The sequence below is a fragment of the Chrysochloris asiatica genome, unplaced genomic scaffold (genome assembly GCF_000296735.1).
Source record: "Chrysochloris asiatica unplaced genomic scaffold, ChrAsi1.0 scaffold00076, whole genome shotgun sequence".
NCBI lineage: Eukaryota > Metazoa > Chordata > Mammalia > Afrosoricida > Chrysochloridae > Chrysochloris > Chrysochloris asiatica.
Window position 1 is genome coordinate 2,653,393 of NW_006408594.1, and position 26,992 is coordinate 2,680,384.

Here is a 26,992-nt window from a genome sequence, read left to right on the forward strand (position 1 = left end):
TCAGCAGCCGCTGGCAGGGGTCACGCAGGCTCCCTGGGACTTGACCTTATGCCTCTGGCCTCCCCGTCGCCGGCCCCCACTGCTGGGCTTGGGCTGGAAAAGAAAGGAGGTGCCTGAGGAACACTAGCCCGAGAGAGTAGGCAGGACAGTGAGTGACTAGGGTGGCAGGGAGACTGAGCAGACAGCGGGGGCTCAGTGGACTGATTCTGTGACCACAGCTCATGGTTTGAAAGGCACGGCTTTAAGGGCAAATAGCTCCCCCATGCAGAGCACTTAAGGAGTCCTGGTGGTGCTGTGGATTAAGCACTGGGCTGCTAACCGAAAGGCTGTTGGTTCAAACCCACCAGCTGCAACTCGAGTAAAATGAGGCTCTGCTCCTATCTAGAGGTATAGTCTCAGAACCCCTAAGGAGTTCTGTCTTATCGGGTCGGATCACTCACTACAAATCAGAATTGGCTCAACGGCAGCGCGCTAGGCTTGGTTTGGCAGAGCAAGTGTGTGCCAAGAGTTGTAGACATCTGCTAGATACTAACTCAGAGACTGCTCCTCAGTGGGACAGGGCACAGTTACACACACCTTCACCCTGTCCCCAGGTGCTCGGGCTGGGTCCCGGCAGCAGGCTTACCTGTGGCTGGAGACGGCTGGCTGCAGACGGCTGTGCAGCCCCTAGGGAGGCAGCCTCGTCTCCAGGGGGCAGTGCCCCGGCTGCCAGCCCGCTGGAGGGGCCCCCCTCTTCTCGTTTGCTCAGGGGGCCCTTTTTCGTCGACTGCATTTTAATCTGCTGGGGCTTGGAGTTCATCGGGGAGTTGTTGGTGGTCTGAAGGAGCTTCAGGAACCAAGGGAGTGAGGGTGAGGCCTGACGTGCAGGACAGGGCCATCTGCTCAGCTCCCCACCGCCCCTGCCCTCTCTGGCAGTTGACCTCTCCATGGAAAGCCACCCCCACCCACTCAGTGTGCCCAGACAGCCACCTGCCTCAGGCCGCCCTCCCTTTCTCAGTGCCCCATTCAGAAAGGCTCTGCCTGGAGCATGGTGAGTTTCACGTGAGGTGCTCCTCCTGCTAACCCAGGACAACACAGGAATCCCCAGCCCCAAGACCCCTCCCGGCCTAGGCAGGCATTAGGGCAGGTTTAACATCTGGCCTCCCTAAGAGGCCATGTGGGTGTTCACAGCTGGGAGCATTTGGAGCATGGTTATCAGAACACAGTCATGAGAACTGACTCGGATTCTTCCCTGGGCTCCCCAACCCAGTCCCAGAGGCACTGCCATGGACTGCTGCCTGTGCCAAGCACTCAGCCAGTCCCCAAGGCAAGTCAGCCTAACCGAAGATGACCGCTCTCCCTGCTACACATGCAGAATAAAGCCCCAGAGCCACTGTGGCACGGGATGGGTCTGAGGAAGAATATTCGGGAAGCAAAGGGCAGCCTGAACTGATTCCAAGATCTCAGAGAGGCCGGGCCCCTTCTTCCTTCTCAATGGCGCAGGGGCCAACATGTTTGGAGTCTGCAGAAGGTGAGAGGTGGGCTCAGGTCCACAGGGAGTCAAGCCCACACCCCTCCTGCCGCCTACCACTCATTCAATCAAGCCCTCTAACTCAGATCTCAGGCACAGCCCCAATCCAGGGCCACCGGACACAGGCCCTAGCTGGCCTGGCCAAGACTCTGCCACCTCTATCCTTACAGAACACCCTGACCCAGTCCACAGTCACCACCCACACCCAGAGAGATGGGGACCCAGGGAGCAGAGAAGGTGGAGTACCATCCATCCAGCTCTTCTGCTGCAGTGATGGGCCCCTCCCGGGAGGCTAGAGGTGGCTCAGGGCCGTACTTGGCCTCTGGGGGACTGTACCTTGGTGATAGTGCCCACAGCCTTGGTGCGGCCTTCCCGGAAGACCAGCCGTTGGTCTATGTGAAGGTACTCGGGGGTCTTGATGAAGCGGAAGTGCACGGTGGCCTTGTCCCCAGTGCGCAGACAGTCCTTGTCCATACTCAGAATGGTGGCCGTCTGCCTAATGCTCCCGCAGTGCACTGTCAGGGAGCCGGGAGGTCAGGCAGTATGCTGGAGCTGCACAGGGTGGCCCCATCTCTGGGACTAAAGCCCTCAGGAAGGCAGGGGGCGGTGGAGTGAACTGGAGGCCTGCTTTGCCCTCACCCACTTCCCCCCATGGCCCTGGACCCTGCACAGAAGCTGGTCCTGGATCCTGGATCCCTGGAACGTGAGTTCCCCATGGAAAGGCTCCTGCCCAGGTCATTACTGTTCCCAGCACCTTGACAACACCTCTGGGCACACAGTGTGTCAGGAGATGTTCACAGAAGGACAGCATGCGAGCTCCTTGTAGGTCAGATCTCCAGAGCCCAGCACAGAGCAGCTCCCTGGTCATGATGGACACCTGACACTAAGCTTAGGGCTCAAGTGGCTGGAGCATTTGGGGGGTGAGTGGGGCCCTCCTGAGCTCACAGACACATACCCATGGCCTGGTAGCGGGGGCTAATAGTGGTGGGGTGGTGAAGGACGAGAATCTCCGCCTCAAACTCCCAGGATGCTTGGGGATTCAAGCGTGGGGAAACCATCACCATGCCCTTCCGGATGGACGAGCGCTTGATCTGAAGGCAAGAGGAAGAGGGAGGCCCAGACCTCAGTCAGCAGAACACCTCTGCTTTCACCCCTTGTGCTGACCCCTCCCACAGGGTGCCCACCCCTGCCCCAGGGCTTAGGAGGGCAAGCAGGAAAAAAACACAGCGGGGGAGGAGCGGCGGAAGGCAAACACTAGGTGAGTTGTGCGCAAGTACGTGCGCGCACATGTGTGTGTGTGTGTGTGTGTGTGTGTGTGTGTGTGTGTCCGTTTTTCCTGGTTCATCTTCTGGGAGGGACAGAAGGCCAGCTGAAAGGCCGATGTGGCAAGAATCCAGTGACCCTCTGTGGCAGGAGCCTCTGTATAGACAGGACTCTGCTCAGGACCCTGCTCCAAGAACTCGAGCGACAAGTTGGCTTCAGAGACAGGCAGTTCTGGGGCCAAACCCTGCCCTGGCACCTACTGTGGGCTCTGGGGCAAGGAACTTGGGTTCTGAGCCAACGCTTCCTCCCCTGTGCGAGTGCGCTCTGCTACCCGTAACTCGCGGAGTAGCCCTGAGGACAGGATGGGGGAGGAACCACTAGGTCCCAAGCCAGTGTCTCAGGCAGCACCACACTTACCTTCTTCAGTGCGAAGGAGGCTGTCTGGCCGCCCCGCACCTCCTTGACAGGCATGCGCTTGCGATGGATCGATTTGACAGCTATGGACAGGAAGTTCCCCAGGGGGTCTGGGCCCAGCAGCAGCGTGTCATTCAATTTGATCAAGCCCCTCAGTGTTGTCCCCGACACCACCGTCCCTACACCCTGCAGAGAAGACCCCAGCACAGTAAGAAGGCCCAGCCCAGCCCACACAATGCCCCCACCCCAGGCCTGCCCCCCATCACCATGTCAGAAGTGCCCCACAAGCCCCCCACACAGCTCAGTCCAGAAGCAGCCACTCACCGGGACAGAGTAGGTGTCATCGATCTGAAACTCGGCGGGCTCTTCCTCCCGGTAGCTGGTGCGGGGGGAGAGGAGGTTGAGGAACATCTTGAGCAGATCGAGGTTCTCTCCTGTAACGTTGGAAATCTGGAATATCGGGCACATCCTAAGTGGAGGGTGAAGAGAAAGGGTGGGAGACAAAGAGGTGCTCAGGCAGCCAGCTCCCGCACTGACAAGTGGCCCCAACCCTCTTGCCCGCCTTTGTCCCCACCCACTGCCTCTTCTTCCAGGGTACACACACACACTGCTGCCAGTCCTTACCCGCCTTTGCACTGCTGAGAAGACGGCCCAGATTCCCTGGTACGTGGGCTCCTAGCCGTCTCTCCAGATTGAGTTCTCTGAGATTCCTGTACTCTTCTCCGGCTCTGCACTGCTGCTTCTACCTGAATTCCTTCCCTCTTAACCAATCTGAATCCCTCAACACCTAGGCCACGTGCCACTGCTTCCCTGGCACCCTCCACAGCTCGGTCCTCAGACGGCTGTCTGTGTTCTGTGTCTGTCCATGTGACTTCTGTCCATGTGACTACTTCAGGTTGCCCATCAGCTGACCTGAAAGGCCTCTAGACCTACTATCAAGTGTGAAAGAATGTTCAGGCCAGGAATGACGCACTCCCCAGAGCTCCCGGAATAGTGCGTCCACAAAACCTGTCCCGCCAACCCTGTCGGATGGGGAGACCGCCCCAGAGGCTTTCTGAAGTTGTCATCTTTACAGTAGCAGACTGCCACAGCTTTCTCCTGCAGGACAGCTGGTGGGGTCAAACCAAAGGGTAGCAGCCAAGCACTTAACCACTGAGCCCCCCACCCCGGATAACACCCCCAACACTCAATGTTGTTGTTGTTATGTGCTGTCAAGTCACAAAGACCCCAGTATAGGGTTTCCAAAGAGTGACTGGTGGGTTTGAACCCCTGACCTTGTGGTTAGTAGTCCAGTGTTCACCCTACAGCGCCTATGAATAAATTGAAGTGGGGCCAGCTGTTGACTAGCACCCCCTCTGCTGGTCAGCTGGTGGCACTACAGCATCAGGGCAGCTCCCACTGGCTCTTCTAGATCCCGCCCTACTGACCAACTCAGGAGGCAGGTGGCCAGACACACAGGGATTATCAGGGAGAGTTGGGGGGGTGGGGGGCTGGCTAACCCCAGTTCGCTATGATCTCTTTCCAAAAGCAATGAACTTAAGGACTCTGTCCAAGTCAACTCAGAACCCTCAACACCTAGATACAGAGCCAGGTGCAGAATAGCCAGGAAATATTTACTCCGTGAAAGAATACGTTCATGAGTAAATGCCAAAATCCATCTGCCACTAAAGGGCTTTTGAGAAACAACAGTAAAAACAAGCCATTAATAGTAAGTAACAGGCATGGAAATGGCTGTGCCTCCATTAGACATTCGGCAGCCAGGCACCGTGCTAACTGCTTTAGGGACATCACTTGGAAGACTGGGAGGAGTCCCGTGGGGAAGGCAGGCACATTCCCACTGCACAGACAGCACACAGCGGCTCTCCGCTGGCCTTCCAATCGCAGCGATCCAGTGCCTCTGAGTGGGAAGCAGAACTGGCAGCCAGGGAGATGCCACCCAATCCGGAATCCCAGTGGGAGGGTCCTGATGTGTGTCTGAGACCTGCTGCCCCAAGTGCCAGCTGCCCAGCCTATCACTCACTACACCCCAACCTCTAAGAGATGCCGTGGAGACCCCACCTCTCCGAGCTGAAGTTGGAGGCCATGACAATCACGTCGTCCTTGCTCTGTACCAGCACGGGGATCTTCCGGCACCCAGGGGACTTCAACAGGCGTTGTAACAGCTTCAGGGTTTCTTAAAGAGTGAAACAGAACAGAATTAGGAGGACCCAGCTTCTCTTTTGCCAGGCTTCCAGGGCAAGACGGGTCTACTCAACAATGATGTAAGCAGAAGACAGACAGATGGATGGACCAGGGTTAACTGCCACAATGCCTGGAGGAGCATAAAGGAGGAAAACTTTGGGGGCTGGGAGCATGAATAAAAAGAGCACAGATGGGGCCTGTGTTCACTGGTTACAAGCCTACTGGATTTCTCCAGTCTCTAAAGACGCACATCCTATAAGCAAGTGACTTGGGGCTCCCAAGAGGGAGAATGTTCTTCCTAGAAAAGTGTTCATGTGCTGAAAGGAGATCCTAGGGCCGTCTGCAGCAGCCCTGTGGGAAGCTCTCGAAAGGGGCACGTCTCTTGCGTAGCCTGTAGCAGTGCAGGGGACATGCAGGGAGGCCTGCTGCTGCACTCCTATGGGGAAGCATTTGGTACTAAAGGTAATGAGACCCTCTGCCCGAAGGTCCACACGTATGTGTTTATCCACTTTAGAAGACAGGACCAAGCCCTTTCTCTGGGGGCCATCTCAAAAATGGTACCAGACCAGGAATCTTAACCATCCAGCATTTAGAAGCAGAAGGAACAAAGATCAGGGACGATTCCCGGCTCTACTCAGACCCAGATCTAAACAGGAAGAAGACGCAGGTGATTGTGAGCAAGTCCACCTGGGTGACAGTTCCCGAGACAGGCACTTCACTTACCTTGCAGGATGTTGGCAGGACACATGTCAATCTTGGTGACCACCACAAAGACGGGCACATTGAGTGCCAAGGCCAAGCCCAGATGCTCCTTCGTCATTCCCACAATGCCAGCATTGCTGCCCACCTGTGCCAACATAGAAAGGAACCGTCAGGACAAGGGGAACATGAGGTGCTGCTGGACACAGAAGCTCAAAGGCGGCTGTGCGGGAGAGAACTCCCATTTGTGCAGGTCTAAAGCCAGGAACAATATGGCTGAAGATGAAAGCTGGACAGGACACGGATCACTGTAACAGCTGACTAACTGACATGGGCTATTAAAATCTGAGGGAACTTGGAGATAATAAAGAAAATACCCAGACATCTAGAAAACCAACTGACCCTGAGTCTTCCCACCTGTAAAACGGGAGGGTAACAATGCCACTTAAAGCGTCACTTCAGGCCTAAATGTCACATCATCTGTGAAGGGTTTGGCACAGACGAGGTGAGACCAGCAGTTGCTACCACAGTCACCACTACCTCAAGGAATAAATGAACTTTTTAAAACATATCACTGGCTAAAGAAATCAAGACAAACTCAAAATGTGCCCTACCAAAGAAAGGAAACTCTTCTCTACCCATACAGGATAACAACCAATTAAGTCTTTAAGGAGAAAACAAAACAAGGTGTATTACAGTGGATACTGTTGTTGTTGTTAGGTGCCACTGAGTCAGTTCTGACTCACAGCGACCCAATGCACTATGGAATGCAACACTGTCTGGGCCTGGGTCATCCTCACAATGTTTGAGTCCACTGTGGCTGCCACGTGTCAATCAATTTCACTGGGGTCTTCTTTTTCTCTGACCCTCCCGTTTTCCTTCTCTAGGGGTTGGTCCCTCCCTAAAACATGTCCAAAGAACATGAGACAAAGCCTTGCGATCCTAACTTCTAAGGAGCACTCTGACTGTACTTTTTCCAGGGCACATCTGTTTGTTCTCCTGGCAGTCCATGGTACTTGCAATATTCTCTGCCAACCATTAATTCAAATGTATCCATTCCTCTACAGTCTTCTTTATTCAATGTCCAACTTCCACATGCATAGGAAGTGACTGAAGATCCCAGGACTTGGGTCAAGCAAACCTTAGTCCTCAAACAGACATCTTTGCTCTCACACCCTTTAAAGAGATCTTTTACAGCCGCAGACTTGCCTAATGCAGTATGTCGTTCAGTTTCCTGACTGCTGTTTCCATGAATATTGATTGTGGAGCCAAACAAAATGAAGTCTTTGACAACTTCTTCTTCTTTTTATGATGTCACTCATTGATCCAGTTGTGAGGATTTCTGTTTTCTTTACATTAACGTGTACAACCCATACTGAAGGCTGTAGTCTTTGAACTTCATCAGTAAGCACTTCAAGTCCTCTTCACTTCCTGCAAGCAAGGTTCTGTCTTCTGTGTATCACAGGTTGTTAATGAATCATCTTCCAATTCTGATGCCACATTCTTACTTAATATAATCCAACTTCGTGGTTATTTGCTCAGTATACAAACTGAATTAAGTATAGTGAACGGATGTAACCCTGGCACACACCTTTCCTGACTTTAGGCCATTTAGTGTCCCCTAGTTCTGTTCTAACAACTGCCTTTTGGCCTATGTACAGGTTTCTCATGAGCACAATGCAGTGTTCTGGAATACCCATTTTCACAATGTTATCCATAGTGTGTTATGATCCACAAGGCCGGATGCCTTTGCAGAGTCAATAAAGCACAAGTCAACCACTTTCTGATAGTCTCTGCTTTTTCCAGTCAAGAACCATCGGTGATCAGCACTGATAGCCTCATTTCACACCACCGTCTGAATCTGACTTGCATTTCTGACATCTCCCTGTCCTGCTACAACTGTTTTAAACTGATCTTCAACAAAGTTTTACTTGCCTGTGATAATAATGATATTGTTCAATGATTTCCACATGGCGCTGCACCACCTCTCTTTGGAATGAGCACAAATATGGATCTCTTTCATTTTTGTGCCACATGATTATATTACTGATTAGGACAAATTACATTAAAGGACATTGCCATGGCATATTTATGCTTATATGCTTTCATTTGATCAAACTTCACAGGTGAGTCAGCACCCCCTTGACACAGATGTTCCACACCTGCCTGGGCTCTCCTGGCCATACCAGGATACCTCCACTGTCTTCCTCTGAATCTTCCCTATTCCCTCCCCCTTTCCACTCCAACCAAGACCTGACGGCACTCTTCCCAGCCTAGAGAGGAGGCTCAGTACTTGTTGTGTATAAGTTTTCAAGATTATTTTTCCTGGAAATGGATTGCCATGGAACATTAATAAAACATTTCCTCATTTACTATTTGTAGTTGTTAAGTGCCTTGGAGTCGGTTCTGACTCACAGCTACCCAGTACAGGGTTTCCAAGGAGTGACTGGTGAGTTTGAACTGCCAACTTTGTGGTTCAAACCGACCTTGCGATCCAGTACTTTATCCCACAGTGCCATACCAGGACTCCTAGATATTTCTAATATCTAACATTTTGTTAGTGGTGAACTTATTTCCATGAGTTAGTCTTGGTCACTAGAAAAATGCTTACTTTTAAAACCCAGCAACTCCCCCAAATATGTCCAACAGATTTTTTATTAAGACCCCTTTCTGTAGCCTCGCCAAGGAAGTCAGTAATGACCCCTGGGTAATGCTCAGAGAAATCAGAGATGAAACTGGGCTGTGGTCCTGAGAACCGTAGGCAGAGAGCCGACAAGAGTGTCCATGCATGTGTTCTCTTCATTCTGGGGAGAATCTAACGAGAGCCTGTGTTTGTGGGGTAACTTGATCAAATTTGCTCTGAACAGATGCTTGTGTTTACTGCACTTATCAATAAAGGCAGCTGGAGGACTTGGGAATGGGAAGGGGTTTGGGAAGGACTTGCCAAAGGCAAACACGCTCAGTGTTTCCATGAAGTCGTGTGCAAGGTGTGGGCCCTCATGGACTCCTACAGTCTGTCCAGAGAGGGAGAGAAGGGGACACGATGCAAGCCCCTCAGTCTTCTGTTCATCTCTGTGATGAGCTGTCTTGTTCACTGCTCCATCCCCAGGCTTTTCACCTGTGCACCCCAGACACTCCCCACAGACCTGGGAAGAAGTCAGCACAAAGGCCCCTCTGGAATGCTGCCTCAGCCACGCCATACCTCCTGTGTCTGTGAGAATGCTGCCTCCTCAAAGCAGCCAGATGCCACAGAAAGAACACGGCCAACAATCAGCAGGTCTGCAAATGACCCCTTAGTTTTTACCAAGAGGACTCCTTCCTGGTCTGTCTTAGAAGATAGCTCTAGCAGCTTCACCCTTATCACAAGACCAGAGGACTCAGGACTGAGCACTCCTGCAAATCTTCTCACCTTTGACCATCATCAAAACCCCAAGCCAATGGGCCTCCTTCTCCAAACAAATTCAAGTATTTGCAGGGTCGCACCCCAAGAAGTCCAGCTGGAACCCCTGCCCCCTCATCAGAAGCACTTGGCTTACCATGAGCATGCAGAAGTCAGGTAAATGGCCAGTCATGCCAAAGACAGTGGTCTTCAGGTATTTCTCATGACCAGCCAAGTCGATGAAGGTAATGACCTTTGTGGACTTCTCGCAGATCTTTGTCCACTCAAGGCTGCCCCCATGGCTGTCTGGTTTGTTCACCACATTGCCTTCACTGTCAAAGCCCAGAATGTCGTTGCCCACACTGCTGGTACGACCAGATTCAATCTCATGCTTGTGGCGGAAGAGTTTCTGGCGGGCAAAGCCTCGGCCATTGTCCAGCTCCCCGTGAGTCAGGACGCCCAGAAGGGTACTTTTGCCGGCGTCCACGTTGCCCACGACTGCTACCCTGTGTGTATATGAACCCAGGCACCTGAGTCAGTCAGGGATAGTGAGTACGTCACGTGATCGCTAAGTAAACTGGCCCCCAAGTCCCGCAGGTTCACTCTCCCTCCTAGTCACAGATGAGTCCATCCTGGATGGAGCTGCATCCAGGGAGTAGAATGGAGGAACGGAGACTGTAGCATAGCAGCTAGCTCCTTTACTTCCACTACTCCCCCAGAGGGGCCAGGAAGGACCCCCAAAGCCAGGCTCAAATGCTCACTTGACCTCCCTCCCGCCCCCACCCCGTTTTCTAGACTCACAGGCTGATGGGAAAGCAAATGATGCCCACAGTGACCACAGAATAGGTGACTAGGCCCTCTCCCACTGTTCCCAAGTCCAAGTATCCAAAGATGGGGAAGTACAGAAGAGACAAGAGCCACCACATCCCTGGACGCTCCTTCCAAGTCTCAGGAAGGGAAAGAAAGGGCATCAGAGATGGGGTGGAGCTGACACAGGAGTCCTAGCCTCAGTCATCCCCAGTCTCTGTGACACCCTCGAGGTGTGAGATCTTCTCACCTGACCTCCAGGAAGTCGTTGTCTCCTACTCGTTTCCGGACCAGGTAATCCCGCACACGGCCACCAGCTTCTTGCCGTTCCCGCAGAAGGATGACATCGGCCTCAATCTGCTCAGCCATGCTCTTCACAGTGGCGTAGGAGGCCTCCATGTCAGCTTCAGTCAGCCCGTACTCGGTCCCATCTGGGGACAAGAGCCCAAAGGTCAGCAGGAACAGTCTGCCAGCAAGCAGGCACTAGCCTACCTAACAAAGGTTAGGGCACTGGAGGAGAACAGCTCTCTCTACCTAACGCGTCTCAAAATCCTGAGCACACATGTCTGACCACCACAGGCTTCCCCACTACACAGCACATCTGTTTGTTCATTCATTCAACAACCACCACTGAGACTCTACTAGCATCTACACCAATCTCATGCTGGGTACGGAGAATCCAGGGGTCTTTAGTGAACTCACAGCCCACAAGACAGACAGACAGGAAATGAATTCATTGCAATGTAGCCTGCCGGCTTGACTGCGGACCTGTACAAAGAGAATGTAAAACGGAACCAAATGGCATTGCTTAGGGAAACCAAGTGTGAGAAATGAGCAAGCAGAGAGCGTTGGAGGAACACTGCAGACCATGGAACAAAGCATGGCGCATGGTCCATCCTGGCATGTCAGGGACCAGTAAGAAGCTCAGTTTGCTGAGAGCTGGATGGGAGATGTCGAATGGCAGGAGATCCCAGGAGAAGCGGGAAGCTGGGAAGACAGAGTGACATCTGGAAGCAGCAAACACATTAGATACCAGGCAACACGAAGCCTTTGGGATTTAGGCAGCAGAGTCATGATCAGATTGCTGTGGGTTAGACTGTACACTGCAGGAGAGAGGCCAGTTAGGGAGGGCCAGTTAGGAAGTGATGCTAATAATCCAGGCAAGAAGGTGGAGAAGAAAGGGGAGAGAATTGAAGACTTATTTTAGAGACAAACTGTTTAACTAATATAGCTCAGGTGAAATGTCCAGCAAACAGCTGGAACAATGAGTCTGAGCTCAAGATAAGGAAGGGAGTCAGAAAGAAGAAAGGACCAATCAACCAATCATCTCTGAACGTTTACCGTACACAAGCGTCATGCTGGATGCTTTCTGTGCACTCCCACAACACCTTCCTCAGCGCTTCTTCCTGCCTTCCTGTCTCAGAGTGCGCCCCTGCTCCTTCCTAGACCTCCAGCATTGTTCAACCTTTCTGCTTTTACCTCCTCCCAGGCACCTTGCAGCAACAACCACTCGCTACCTCTCACCTTCTCTTCCCCACTCCACCTGCAACAAACAAGCTCTTGTTGTTAAGTGCCGGTAAGTTGGTTCTGACTCACAGCGACCCTGTATACGGTTTCTGAGGAGTTGCTGGTGAATGTGAACTGCCAACCTCACAGTCTAGTGCTTATCTTACAGCACCACGCCAGGACTTAGAACAACAACTAAGTGAGAAATTCTAGGCCTTCAGAAACTGAGAAAAGGAAAATGACCCTCCTTCCTTTCCCCTGTGTACGTGTATCTGCTGAGATGCCATCTAGCTTTTCCTTTGACTTCACGAGTAACCAACACTGAGAGACTATTTTCTCACTACCTGCTTTCTCTAAATCAGACTATCTAGAAGAAACCAGTTTCCAAAAGTTATCAAAGACCTTCTAACCATTCGATTTTATGTCCTCTACTTGACCCCAACAGCATTTGGCACTGCTGGCCACCTTGCCTTTCCTTCGGGAAACACATTCCTTGCACCCTATGTACCTATCACCTGAACACTCCAGATTCGCCCCCCACCCCCACCCCACCCCACTCTGCTTCCTCTTTCTCCTTTTCTGGCACACCTTGTTCCATCCCTAAACGTAGACTTTTCCAGTAGTTAGTCCAGCGGTCCACTTCTCCATTCTCTAAACTTTCCCCAAGGCATCTTATTTTATGCTTTTAACTTTCACTTTGAAAACTTATAAAAACATTTCACTTCTGGTAGTATCTTCTTCCCGGAGCTCTAGACTGAATTTTCAATTGCCTGGAAAATAACTTATGGATGTCTCATGTCCACACTTATTACCCTCCCCGCTTTTACAAACAAATGCTGTTGTTGTGAAGTGCAGTCAAGTCGGTTCCTACCCATAGTGACACTGTATAGGGTTTCTGAGGAGCAGCTGATGAGCTTGAACTGCTGACCTTGCAGTCTAGCGCATTAACCCATAGCGCCACACCAAGACTCCTTTACAAACAATAGCACACAAAAAACACACCATTAATTAAGCATCTCAGACCTTAGCCTTTCCTATAGTCTTATAAGGCAGGCATTACTGTTTCCTTTCAAGAGTGGATAGAGATTCACCCACATGGTCCTTTGAGGTGCTGCGGCTGCCTTAGACCTGCTCCTTCATGCCACTTCGCGCCCTCGGGCGAGGCCGAGGGGGTGGGACGACCCCCGCTGCGCTTCTGCGACTCACGCTGCTCTTCGAAGTCCCCAATGTGGGGCGGGTCGGCCTGGGACCTCTGGTCGTAGTAAAGCGAAGGTGGGTGGGAGGCGGAAGCGAGAGCCCGCAACGGGCAAGGCGAAGATGGTGGCGGCTACTCCTCCCGTGATACACGTGGACCTAACTTCACCAAAAGCTTTTCTAAGGATACTAGATTGAGAAAGCTGCTTTTCTGAATGGAAAAGGAAAGTGTTTTGCCACGTGGATGTGAAGATTTCCTGTGAAAGATCTTTCAGGAACTTAATCTTTGGAAACCTGAATAGAAAGGCAAAACTAAGCAGAACATGCCAGACTTGAGTTTCATACAGTCATTCCTGACCAAATGCTATCTGCAACTGCCTGGAGAACAATCCTGTCTCATTAGAGTGTGTTATGTATTTAATGAAAAGCACTGATGTGTTAGCATTTAACAACCCTGTGTAATTTGCCTAGCACTAGAGAATTAAGAGTCTCTCACCAGGAAATGTAAGGAAAGTTACTGCATTAGGAACAATAAAGATTATTTTTGAGATCATGAGAAGTGTTGAAGGTTTTAGTGTACTTTTCCCAATAATTTGTATGTGTAGACACCATGTTTACAAATGCCTAATTTATGTACATAGAGATGCTTGTTTAAATTGTTCAGAATTCGCAATGTTGAAATAAAAATCTGAGCATTAAAAAAAAAAAAAAAAGAGTGGATAGAACCCATAGGCCAGAGCTGGCATGTAGCCCATCAGCCATATTAGCTTGGGTCTTCTGATTCCAAACCCAGAGCCATTCCTTCTCCCAAAGATCCCTCTTAAACACCTGACCAGATCCTCCTCTTGCTGCCCACCCTTGTTTCTGATGGCACCATCACCTTCCTGCCAGTCACCCAAGCTTAACTCTCGCATCATCCCATCCTATTTTCTCCAGCTTCACACCTAGCCTTCTTCCCCTTGTCCCTGCTTATCTACCCTCTTAGCCAGTCCACTTCCATCCAAATCACCACACCGATTCCTAAGTGCTATTAACTAGCCCAGTGCCACACAGAAACACGCTCAAGCACCCAAGTTAAGCACAGTTCAACACTGTTACAGCTAAGACAAAGCCCTTGGATGGCTCCCCAGGCCAGCAGCATTCAGGCCCAATTCCAAAGGTCTTTCCCTTTATAACATTTGAAGCTTTGTCGCAGTGCAAGTGAGCCATTCACAGTCTCCATGTTCCCTGCATTTGTCTAACTGCATCTATGCTCATGTGTTTCCATCTCTAGAAGGCCATTAGCTCATCTCCACCTGTCAAACTTCTGCCCTCCTGCCATTCTGCTCAGAACCCTCACAAATGCTTCTACTGCCTTTACAGCATTGATCACCTAGCACCTTGAAGAGCTCTGGTAGCGTTGTTGTTATTGTTGTTGTCATTGTCAGGTGCCATCGAGTCGGAACCGACTCATAGGGACCCCATGCACAGCAGAACGAAACAATGTCCAATCCTGGGCCAACCTCACTACTGCTGCCACACTTGACGCCATCTATGATGCCACCTGGCCAATCCATCTCGTTGGGGGTCTTCCTCTTTTTCTCTAACCCTCCATCTTACCCAGCATGACATCCTTCTCCAGCGACTGTTCCCTCTGGACAATATGTCCAAAGTATGAAAGATGAAGCTTAGCCATCCTGGCCTCCAAGGAGCACTCTGGCTGCACTTCTTCCAAAACAGATCTATTGGTTCTTTTGGCAGTCCATGGCACTTTCAGTATTCTCCTCCAACACCACAACTCAAAGGCATCAATTCTTCTACGATCTTCCTTATTCACTGTCCAGCTTTCACATCCATATGAGGTTATTGAAAATACCAAGGCGTGGGTCAGGCGCACCTTAGTCCTCAAGCTGACATCTCTGCTCCTCAATACTTTAAAAAGTTCCTGTGCAGCAGATTTGCCCAATGCAATACGTCGTCTGATCTCTTGACTGCTGCTTCCGCGAGTGTTGACAGTTGATCCAAGAAGAATGAAGTCCTTGATAACTTCAATCTTTTCTCCATTGATAAGAATGGTGTTTATTGGTCCAGTGGTGAGGATTTTTGTTTTCCTGACATTGAGATGCAACCAATACCGAAGGCTGTGCTCTTTGATCTTCATCAGTAAATGTTTCAAGTCTTCTTCACTGGTAGCGTAGTGGTTACAAATTGGGCTGTGAACTGCCAGGTCAGCAATTCAAAACTACCAGCTGTTCCACGGGAGAAAGATGAGGCTTTCTGCTCCCGTAAAGATTTACAGCCTCGGAAACCCTGTACAGGGTCACTATGAGTCGGAACCAATTCTACGGCACATCACAACAACAACCTTATGGAATCCATTACTTATCAGTCAGTTTATCTTACTTTGGTGGTATGTGTGTTGTTGTGAAGCTGGAAGCTATGCCATGGGTATTTTAAATACTAGCATGGTCACCCATGGTGGACAGGTTTCAGCTGAGCTTCCAGACTAAGACAGACTAGGAAGGAGAGATAGACTACTTCTGAGTGTTTATCCACTGAAAACCTCATGAACAGCAGCGGAACATTGTCAGATATAGGGCCAGAAGATAAGCCCCTCAGGTTGGAAGGCACTCAAAATACGACTGGGGAAGAGCTGCCTCCTCAAAGTAGAGCTGACTGTCATGATGCAAATGGAAAAATTTTTCAGGACCATCATTAGCAGATGGAGCACAACTCAAAATCAGGAGAAACAGCTGTAAACATCCATTAATATTTGGACCATGGAATGTGCAAAGTATGAATCTAGGAAAATTGGAAGTTGTCAAAAATGAAATGGAATGGATACAGATCTATATCCTAGGCATCAGTGAGCTGAAATGAATGGCTATGGGCCATTATGATTTGACAATCATGGTTTACTATGCTGGGAATAATAAATTGAAGAGGAATGGCATGACATTCATCATCTAAAAGAACATTTCAAGGTCTATCTTGAAATACAACGCTGTCTATGATAGGATAATGTCCATACGCCCACAAGGAGGACGCATTAATACCACTATTATTTACATTTGCCCACCAACCACTAAAGCTAGTGATCATGAAATAGAAGAATTCCACCAACTTCTTCAGTGCAAAACAGATCAAACATGCAATTATGATGTATTGATAATTACTGGTAATTGGAATGAGAAGGTTAGAAACAAAGAGAAAGGATCAGTAGTTGGAAAATACAGTGTTGGTGATAGAAATGATGCTGGAGATCACATGATAGAACTGCCAGAGGCTCAAACTAGATTCAGACAAGACTTGGAATGAGGGCTATCACTGCTGATGTCAGATGGATCTTGGATGAAAGTAGAAAATACCAGAAAAGATGTTTACCTGTGCTTTATTAACTGTGCAAAGGCTTTCGACTATGTGGATTATGACAAGCTATGAACAACACTGTAGAGAATGAGTATTCCAGACACTTAACTACATACACCAAGTGATAGTCATTCAAACAGAACTAGGGGACACTGAGTGGTTTAAAATCAGGGAAGGTGTGCATCAGGGTTGCATTTTTTCATCATACTTCTTCAATTTGTATGTTGTTGTTAAGTGCCATCAAGTCAGTTCCGACCCATAGCGGCCCTGTATAGGGTTTCCCAGGGTTTCCCAGGAGCAGCTGATGAGCTTGAACCGCCGACCTTGCAATTCAAACAGACTTTGCAGTCCAGCGCCATTAACCCACAGCGCCACACCAGGACCTGTATGCTGTGCAAATAATCCAAGAAACTGGATTATATGAAGAAGAGTGTGGCATCAAAATTAGAGGAAGACTCATTAACAACCTGTGAAATGCAAATGATACAACCTAGCTTGTTAACAGTGAACAGGACTTAAAACACTGATGAAAATTAAAAGATTACAGCCTTCAGTATGGATTGCACCTCAATACAGAAAACAAAAATCCTCACCACTGGACCAATAAACACCATTCTTATCAATGGAGAAAAGATTGAAGTTGTCAAGGACTTCATTCTTCTTGGATCAACTGTCAACACTCGCGGAAGCAGCAGTCAAGAGATCAGACGACATATTGCATTGGGCAAATCTGCTGCACAGGAACTTTTTAAAGTATTGAAGAGCAGAGATGTCAGCTTGAGGACTAGGGTGCGCCTGACCCAGGCCATTGTGTTTTCAATAGCCTCATATGGATGCGAAAGCTGGACAGTGAATAAAGAGGATCGTAGAAGAATTGATGCCTTTGAGTTGTGGTGTTGGAGGAGAATACTAAAAGTGCCATGGACTGCCAAAAGACCAATAGATCTGTTTTGGAAGAAGTGCAACCAGAGTGCTCCTTGGAGGCCAAGATGGCTAAGCTTCATCTCTCATACTTTGGACATATTGTCAGGAGGGAATAGTTGCTGGAGAAGGATGTCATGCTGGGTAAGATGGAGGATCAGAGAAAAAGAGGAAGACCCCCAACGAGATGGATTGGCCAGGTGGCATCATTGATGGTGTCAAGTGTGGCAGCAGTAGTGAGATTGGCCCAGGATTGGACATTGTTTCGTTCTGCTGTGCATGGGGTTGCTATGAGTCAGTTCCGACTCGATGGCACCTGACAACAACAACAACAAAGAAAACAAAAATCCTCACCACTTTGATGGTTACCAGAGGTGGTGGGGATGGGAGAGTAATTCATGGACTAGAGGGTAGACACATGTTAACCTGGGTGAAAGGGAGGGCAATATATGAAAAAGAGGTTGGCGGAAGAATGATGAATGTAAGTGAAGACACAGGGATACATGCAAGGGTTAAAGGGATAGAGGTAAATAGAGATCTATACACAATCTTGAACAGTGTTCTATGTGTGGATACATGGACAGAGACACAGGCTGAACATGTCTGTGAGGAAGAGTGGGATATATATGCTTATATATCCCACAAATATATATATGAGTTTGAAAGAGAATATTTGTACATGGGTAATCACAGGGAAGAGCAGGACAACTGTTATTGCATGGGGGGATTTATAATCATTAAAATGAAACAAAGCTGATGATTTGTTTAATGTAAAACCTGATGATCTTGCCTGTAAACCCTTACTCAATTCACAATAAAAAATAAAAAAAAATTCTTTTTAATCCTCACCACTGAACCAATAAATATCATAATAAATGCAGAAAAGATTGACGTCAGAGACTTCATTTTGCTTGGATTCACCAACAACACTCATGGAAGCAGCAAGCAAGAAATCAAACACTGTACTGCTTAGGCAAATCTTCTGCACAAGACCTCTTCAAAGTTTTCTAGAGCCAAGATGTCAGCTTGAGGACTAAGGTGTGCCTGACCCAAGCCATGGTATTTTCAATAGCCTCATATACATGTGAAAGCTGGACAGTGAATAAGAAAGACCGTAGAATTGATGCTTTTGAGTAAAAATGTTAGAGAAGAATATTCAAAGTACCATGGACTGCCAGAAGAACAAAACAATCTATGTTGGAAGAAGACATTCCAGCCAGAATGCTTAGAAACCAGGATGGTGAGAGTTTGTCTCTGATACTTCAGACATATTCTTAAGAGGGACCAGTCCCTGGAGAAGGACATCATGTTTGATAAAGTGACAAAGAGGAAGATCCCCAACAAGACAGACTGGCACCGTAGCACAGCATAACAACAATTGTGAGGCTGGTGCAGTATTTTGTTCTGTTGTTTATGGGGACGCTATGAATCAGAACTAACTCAACAGCACCTAACAGTCTCTACCTAATGGAATTTGTCAGTGGTGCAAATGACTAATGCACTCAGCTGCTAATCAAAAGGCTGGAGGTTCAAATCCACCCAAAGGCACCTCAGAAGCAGCCAGCCATTATAGAGAACAGTTCTGACATGCATGGGGTTTCCATGAGCTTCAGTCGACCTGATGGCAACTGGCTTTGAGAAGGGTGATTTGGATACACAGGCGTCCCAAGCCTCCAACACACACACACACTACAGAAGCAACCTGATGACAAGGACTGTGTCACCAACATCCCTGAATGTCCCATAAGGGTTACGTTGCTATATTAAGTCCTCAAAGGTTTACAAAATGCAAAACAAACTAACGAAGAGGGAACAGTGGAGCTGAAGAGTTTCTAAATGCCTGGCCGACTGAGCTCTGGAAATCAACTGGATTTGCTGGAAATGATCCTAAAAGAAGGTCTGCTAACCTGCCATTCTTGCCAGACACCTGATTCTGTCAGCTCTCCCTGCTCTGGTACAGTGAAAAGCAGTGCTTTCGGGAGCAATTACCAATGTCACCTTGACCACCCAGGGCTCTCAGAAAACGCCGTCAATCACAATACCCTTCTCCAGTGTGCATCACGTGCTTCACATCATAGTCAGGGAGACAAAGGCCAAGAAGAAGAACCGCAGAGGTCTAGTGGCGCAAGGTCACATATTCAGCCATGCCCAAAGCAAATTAGAATTCCGTGCTCCCACCTGAGTCACCTACACTACACATACTCCTCCATGAAACAGGCTGCAAAGACTCCCCATAAGGTTGAGGATCAAAGTCTAAACTCAAGGACCCCCAGGATCTGGGCCCTGCCTACTTACCACCCGGACTTACTCTACCCTCCTTCTGGTCTACCAAATATCCACACTGTCCAGTGGTCCATGCTTCTGGCACAGCACTCCTCCTGTGTTCCCTGAACCTGTAGCCTGGAATCTGGCTTCTTAAAAAGTCGCAACTTAATATTTGTGGCTTGAACAAGGTTCTTTTTAAAAGAAATCTCATAGTAAATCAACTATAATTTGGAATCCTTAAAAAAATAACTACTACAAACCAAGGCTAGCTAGTCTTTTTTAAAGTGCGTGCTATGTTGTTGTTGTTAAGTGCTGTAGAGTCGGTTGCGACTCATAATGACTCTCTTATCTCTACAGGGTTTCCAAGGAGCAGCTGGTGAGCTGGAACCACCGACCTCGTGGTTCAAATGAACTTTGCAGTCCAGCACATTAACCTGCACCACTACACCAGGACTCCAGTGATTTCCTTGAATTCTCATTGACCCTTCATTACAGTAATACCAGGGGATATGCTCTATTAGTATCCCCATTTTATGATGGGGAAAAGAGCTACTAGTAGGCAAACACTGACCCACAAGGCTCTAGATCCCAAGCGAACTAACTACTATATTGCTTCCTTTTAAAGTATCCATCTTACTTACAGGACACCTTTCTCTGCACTGCATTTGTGAATGTCTAGTTTACGAATCGGGCTGTGAACCGTAAGGTCAGCAGTTCGAAACTACCAGCTGCTCCGCGGGAGAAAGATGAGGCTTTCTGCTCCCATAAAGATTTACAGCCTTGGAAACCCTGTTCAGGGTCGCTATGGGTCGGAACCGACTCGACAGCACATAACAACAACAACAACAGTTTATCCATATGTCCCTAAGATAGGGTGGGGCAGGAATGACATTGTCCTCATTTCACAAATGGAGCAAGTGACAGCAGCAGTACAGAACCAAGAACATACAGGAAGTTATGATGAAGCTGACCCCCAGAGGCCATTTATTTAGACCTCTGAGGTTTAACTTGATTAACTAGTTGTAGCTGCTTTCTACCTCTAAAGAATTCCAGTAAGAAGGAGTCACTGCCAATCTAGTAACTTCCAATTGGTAGATGCAGGGATAATGCCTGGGTGTGTTGATGTATTAATGAATGTTTGACCTCTTCTTGTGCTTTGCCATGGAAGGTTAATTAGTTGTGATTTGCCAAGCAAGGCATGGTGAAATTCACCAACAGTCCACATTAAAGGGCAAAGGGGAAGAGAGAGGCTAAAGAATCTGGGTCATCAAAGAACAAGTCTAACACTTGTTAAGACTGGACTACAAATGGAATGTAAAGTCTACAAACTAAGTGAAGAATACTGACTATACCACAGACTGCCAGAAGAACAAACCAATCTGTCTTGGAAGAAGTACAGGCAGAATGTTCCTTAGAAGTGAGGATGGTGACACATCTCGCATATTCTAGACATATTCTCAGGAGGGACCAGTCCTTGGGAAAGGATATTATACTTGGTAAAGTTGACAGTGAGAGAAAAAGAGGAAAGCCCTCGGTGAGACAGACAGACACAGCAGCTACAACAATGGGCTCAAACATAAGAACTGGGGATGGCACAGGACTGGGAGAGTTTCATTATGTTATATAGGGTTGCTATGAGTCAGAACAACAAACTCTACAAGCATAAAGTGATGCTATTACAACCTGATGTAAAAGCTTTCAAAAAGCCATCAGTTAGCTCTCTGTCACCAAAAAGAATGGCTTTATCTTACACTGACCTTGCTATCTCAGCACTTCTGATGCTGACCATTCCCTCCTCCCCGACATGACACGAAACATCCTGGATGGCTTATCTCTCTGACTCTGCCCTCTTTTACAGGATAAGACTCCACACTGGTGAGGTGCAGCAAGTGGGAAGAAAAGATAAAAGGGACACTTCAAAGAAAGACATGGCAGAATTTGGGAAATGTAATCAATCCCCTTGTGGTGTCACTCTTGTAGCTTTCCTAAGTGTGTGTGTGTGTGTGTGTGTGTGTGTGTGTGGTATGTGCACATGCAGGCACACACCACCTTCCTTGGGACAGGGACCAAGTTTTGAGTATCCAAAAGTGCCTTTATAATAGTATTCCGTTCTTAGAAGACACTTAATAGATGTCTTCAGATGAATTAGGAATGATTTTGAGGTTTCATCAATCTTAAACTCAACCAGCAAAGATGATGGCCTAGTGCTGGATTCATAACCGATTACAATCCTGGCTGCCATTTCAGCACAGAGCATGCCATAACAGGATGAGGTGCAAACGGGGAGTGACCATGACAAAAAAAAGCCCCCATGATACTTCAAAAACAGAGGGTCCCATTAAAATGAAATAAGCAGATTGGAGGAAAAGAACGGTAACAAGCCTACATGTCAGGCTGGATCTAGTGGGGAGATAATCACATCCCTCTCATCACAGCTACCCACACTGAATAGCCTGCATGGTCTGGGGCAGGGCTGACTGGCTAAGGAGAAGAATCATGGAGGTTCTCCACTACGCAGAAAATCCGCAGCAGTGGGGTCTCCAGAGGGCATGGAGCAGAGGACCAAGACAATAATTTGCTGTTACCCTGGGCAAGCAGTGCCTTTGCATGATGCTCTAGTCCCCTTTACGTAAATAGAGAATACTGGAGAGAATGCAGCATCTGTAAAACTGCTTAACAAGGGATTCTTCAAAATCAAGCATCTCAGGACAGACCACTCAGATGGGACTAACAGACCACTTTGTACTTTTCCGTCCTCGCGAATAGTTCTGCAGACGCTACAGAACCACTGCAGTGGGAACCTTCCTAACATGGGACAATGGACTCTAAATAATTTTTAAAAACAAAGTGAAAGAAAAACTATGCTCACCTGATCCCTGCCCAATGACATATATGGTCTCTCCGCATCCCTCGTCCATCCTCTCCCACATCTGCCGAAGTAGGCTGTCATACTGCTCTGATGTAGGGCTCACTAGAACCAGCTAGAAGAAAAACCAACAGCCTTAGACCACACTCACTAGAAGAGGGTCACAGTCAGCGCTGACAAGGGGCCTAACCAAAGACACTGGCTGAAACCCACAGCCCTCCCATCGAAATCACACACCCAGCCCCCACATAGTCTCTGGCACTCCTTAAATAGCCCTGTACCTAAAGCCTCTGTCTGTAACTTCTAGGATGGCCAAAAATGAGCACTGCCAGAGCCACAGCCCACAGCAAAGAGGGCGGGAGCCAGGATGACTGAGAAGCTAGCATTGTGGGTAGAAATTGATGAGCAGTGCTGTACTCTTAAGGGTCAAATTCTTCTATCTGTGGCTTGCATCTGGAAACTCAAGACGGCCATGCCCTCCATCCACCCACAGGCCAATCACTGGGCAATGACTACAGGAATTCCCTTGGAAATCAGCAGGGAAGTTTTGTGTTAGCAAGATTTACTCTTTATCAACCAAACACCACCACCAATAAGTGAGGATTAGCACCACGCCATCATTTTGTAACTCTCTGCCAATCATATTAACATGTATCAACCACTTCTTGGGTGGGGGGGTTTGCTAACAGGTATGTGAGAATACATTTTCTAATTCAGTGTGACCTTGGAGAAAGAATGTAACCTGTCTAAGTGTCAGTCTTTGTATCTACACAGATACTATGTATCTCCTGTCTGTTCCAACTCATGGCCACGCTACAGAACAGAACTGCTCCTTAGGATTCCCAGGACAGTCCCATGTTTCTCCCATGGAGCAACTGGTGGGTTTGAACCAACGGCCTTGTAGTTAGCAGCCCAATGCTTAACCCATGACATGGCCACTGTAAAGACAGAACAAGATAACACATAAAGCTTCGGAAAGTTTTCTTCACCCAATCATTCCTGAGGGAATTTTCTAACTTTCTTGGTCGAGACTAACCACCCCTGTTTACAGTTTCTCCCTTTGAAAGTTCTCAGGGCCTCAGACCCCCACATTTAATTATAGCAACTCTACAAACTGTAGCTTCTAATCTTTTCTCAGGAATGACACCATTTAACCCCTCTGGCTCTCCCTTTCACCTTCACATGCATACACCAAAAGCCAACCCATTGCCCCCAAGTGAATTCTGACTCAAACACAGCAACTTTAGAGGACAGAGCAGAACTGCCCCAGGCTGTTTCCAAGGCTGAACTCTTTACTGGAGCAGACTGTCAGTCTTAATCTTCTGTGGAGAAGCTGCTAAATTCAAACTTTTCGGTTAGCTGCTGAGTGCTTAACCCCTGAACCACCAGGGCTGTGCATATAATATACAAGGGGGCTTCAAAAAAATTGTGGAAATTTTCCATTATCTTTTCATTTCATTTTTCCATGAACTTTGTGAAGCTCCCTCATATATGTTCTTGTTGTTAAGTGCTGTCAACTCAGTCCCAACTCACAGGGACCCTGTATAGGATTTCTGAGGAATAGTTATTGAGTTTGAACCACTGACCTTATGGTTAGCAGTCCAGTGCTAGCCTACAGTGCCACACTAGGACCTCCCTCCTATACAGCATGTCTCAATTTTAAAATAGTAAGGACCTCCCCAGCTCTGTGATTAAGTAACATTTCCCCATCCTAGAACATTCCTAGACCTTGAAGTAGCAGTTCAGTGCTTACCCTACAGAGCAACACCAGGACCCCTTTCTTGTATATAGTTGTTAAGTGGCGTAGAGCCAGTTCTGACTCATAGGGACCCTGTACGGGGTTTCTGAAGAGTGGCTGGTGGGTTTGAACTGACCTTATGGTTAGCAGTCCAGTGCTTATCTGACAGTGCCATCAGGACCTCCTTCATATACAGCATGTCTCAATTTTAAAATAGTAAGGACTTCCTCAGCTAGATGATTAAGTAACATTTCCCCATCCTAGAACATTCGATAAGCTGGTCAGGAAACAAAGGTACTACCGTCTGCAACTCATGCCCACAACTTCCCGCTGTGTTTCCAGGTTTCTCAGCACCTTGACTGTGTACTGACCCCATAGTTCACCTGCTCTTAAGTCAGGTGCATCTCCTATGGCATCCTGAACTGACTCATCACTACTTTGACCTCACTGCTGTCTGGGTCTTTTGCATCTTGTCATATAGCCTCACCTACTTTCCTGACCATCCTACTCTTCAGGCTTGGCCACCCTCATTGGGACCTTCAGGGCAGGGCCATGGCCATAAACCTTAAGCAGCAACTTGCTGCCTTCCAAATGCTCAGGTGGGGCTAGAAGAACACAGAGCAGTTGAGAACTTGCTTGCTTATGTTACGGGGGAGCTCTCTCTGATTAGATCCAAGTTACATGCAAATTTCACCACAATAGACTATGAAAAGTCACAAACCTCTTCAAAGCACTCTTATGCCTGTATTGTATAGTAACTTTCCAACTACAAGTAGGCAGTGGTATGAGTATTTCATCTTCCATCAACTGCTATTCAATGCGCACAGGGAATGATCAGTTACTCAGTTCATCTCCAATAGTCACCGAGTGTCTAGTGTGTATCAAGCACTGTCCTGGGTGTCCTGTCCATTTCTAATGTCCACAGTGCTTCTGTACTTTCTTAAGCTAATGTAGCTGGAGAACTGAGACCTTAAGAAACTTTTCCAAGGTCACAGAGCCTTTTTAAGTGGCAGGGCAGAAAACTGAATCCTGTCTGACTCCTGAGTTGGCATTCTTCCCTTTAAATCATTGGTGTTGTTAAATGTCTTGGAGTCGTTTCCGACTCACAGTGACCCTGTATATAGGGTTTTCAAGAACCAGCTGGTGCGTTTGAACCACTGACCTTGTGGTTCGCAGTCCAGTGCTGATCCTACAGCGCCACACCAGGAGGCAAAACCTGTCACATCGTAAACTTAACTTTCTATATCCCACAATGCCAAGCAGATGGTGAGCCTTAAGTCCTGGCTACTTTTACAACAGCTCGGACCAGACGCTTTACAACGTCTTTCATCATTCCACCCACGTAAGATGAGGCTCCATTCTCAGGATTGTGGGTCAAGCCCACCTCTCGGTTTTGTTTGGGGCAGTTTCCCAAAGCAGAGTCTGGGGTTGTCTTTGCTTTTCCCCTCCAAGCGCCCACTTTCTGTTTCCTTTTCCAACACCAGGAAGAGCCTGCGGCTGCCACCCCTATCCTGTCCAGCCCTGCCGTCCCCTCCGACGGCCCCCCCCTCACGCCCCATCTCCCCCCCGCCCCCCCGTACCCCGCGTCCCTGGTGCCCCAGCTGGAGGACCGCACTCCACACACCTCGCAGGTGGGGACCCAGGAAGGAGGGGGTCGGGAGGCGGGGCCGCGCTGGAACTCGACCGCTGGGAGCACGGCGGGAGGCGGGCGCCCCCCCACCCCGCCCCGGTTCCACGTGGCAGAGCGGGAATCAGAGGGGTGCGATCGGGTGGGAGGTAGGGTTGGTGCCGCGGGGGAACGAGAGAGGTTGCGGGGAACCCCTGGTCCCGGGAGTCCCGCTCCGGTCCTGGTGCCTGGCAGGTGGGCGGGCTCGGCGGCCGCCCTCCTCCTTCCCGCGGACGGACGACGGCGGCGACCCCGGCCTCCCGCGCTCCAGGACTGCCCCGCCGTTACCCCGGAGACGGCTCGGCCCCGCTGCCCGTCCCCTCAGTGCCCACCTCCGCCGCCCGGGCCTACCTTGCTGGTAAGGTCCAGCTCCGGCTCGCCGTTGAGAGCCTCGCCTTCCTCGCTGCAGTCTGAGTCGAAGTCGCTGTGGAGCCGTGCGGCAGCCGCCGTAGCTCTGGCTGCCCCCGGAAAGCTGGGCTCGGGGGCGAACATAGAGGCTGGAACCGGCGAGTCCATCGGGGAGCGACTCCGCTCCGCCGCCATCTTTAATAACTTAGGCTAATTCGTAGCCGGCTTCCCCTCCCTCCCCGGCTTATTTGCCTAATCGATGCGTGGACACGCCCCCACACCTCATCGGAATAATTTATGCGTAGCTTCACTAGGCAGTGGTGAGGGTGACTCATATATCTAGGAAAGAAGCAATCGACGGGGACTCTCAGCTACCAATCACTGCAGCGCTTTTGAGATACTCATGAATAATTAATGATCCCAAACTCCAACAACAAATACTAGAGACGTCACGCGCCTTTCTCCCGGCTTGAGAAGAGGCAGTACAGTGTCCACGCTAGCGGCCAGGAGCTTTCTTACCAACGGGAGCAGAGGAGACGATGACTGACACAGCAGCCATCCAATGGGGAGCGATGTCTTGACAACGTTTCTCCTCACCAACCCTTCACTCTACTGGTTTCCAGAGGCGGTGCTCTGCTTCCAATGTTGCTGCAAAGCAGTCAGTGCGAGAGCCTTCCAATGATGGACAGGGGAAAGATCCAATCAAATCGCCGAGTAGATCCCGCGCCTTGGACTGCTGCTCACCGAGATAGTAAACTGACTGCAAAATGATACACCGCCTCCACTCATTGACTGAGGGCACTCGCTACAAGAGTGGTGTCCGACGTGCTGGCAGTCTCCAGCCAATTTTAATAGTAGGATCGATGCCATATATTCCAAAAGATGTA

General features: G+C 48.9%; 1 protein-coding gene across 1 annotated transcript; it reads right to left on the reverse strand.

The window, feature by feature from the left end:
- GTPBP1 (GTP binding protein 1) lies at positions 1 to 26,300 on the reverse strand. Its single transcript, XM_006865180.1, has 12 exons — positions 26,109 to 26,300; positions 22,357 to 22,468; positions 10,504 to 10,684; positions 9,604 to 9,952; positions 6,092 to 6,215; positions 5,246 to 5,360; positions 3,512 to 3,656; positions 3,191 to 3,373; positions 2,466 to 2,601; positions 1,847 to 2,025; positions 626 to 826; positions 1 to 93 (listed from the first exon to the last, which is right to left on the reverse strand). The coding sequence occupies exons 1-12, from the start codon at positions 26,298 to 26,300 to the stop codon at positions 1 to 3; spliced, it is 2,010 nt and encodes a 669-aa protein (XP_006865242.1).
- Between the last annotated feature and the right edge of the window lie 692 nt (positions 26,301 to 26,992).

Coding starts and splice junctions, on each gene's coding strand:
- GTPBP1 (XM_006865180.1), bottom strand. CDS start 26,300: ATGGCGGCGGAGCGGAGTCGCTCCCCGATGGACTCGCCGGTTCCAGCC. Junction 6,216..9,603: donor CTGACTTCTGCATGCTCATG/GTAAGCCAAGTG, acceptor ATGTTGGCACAG/GTGGGCAGCAATGCTGGCAT. Junction 94..625: donor CCAGCCGTCTCCAGCCACAG/GTAAGCCTGCTG, acceptor TTTCTTTTCCAG/CCCAAGCCCAGCAGTGGGGG.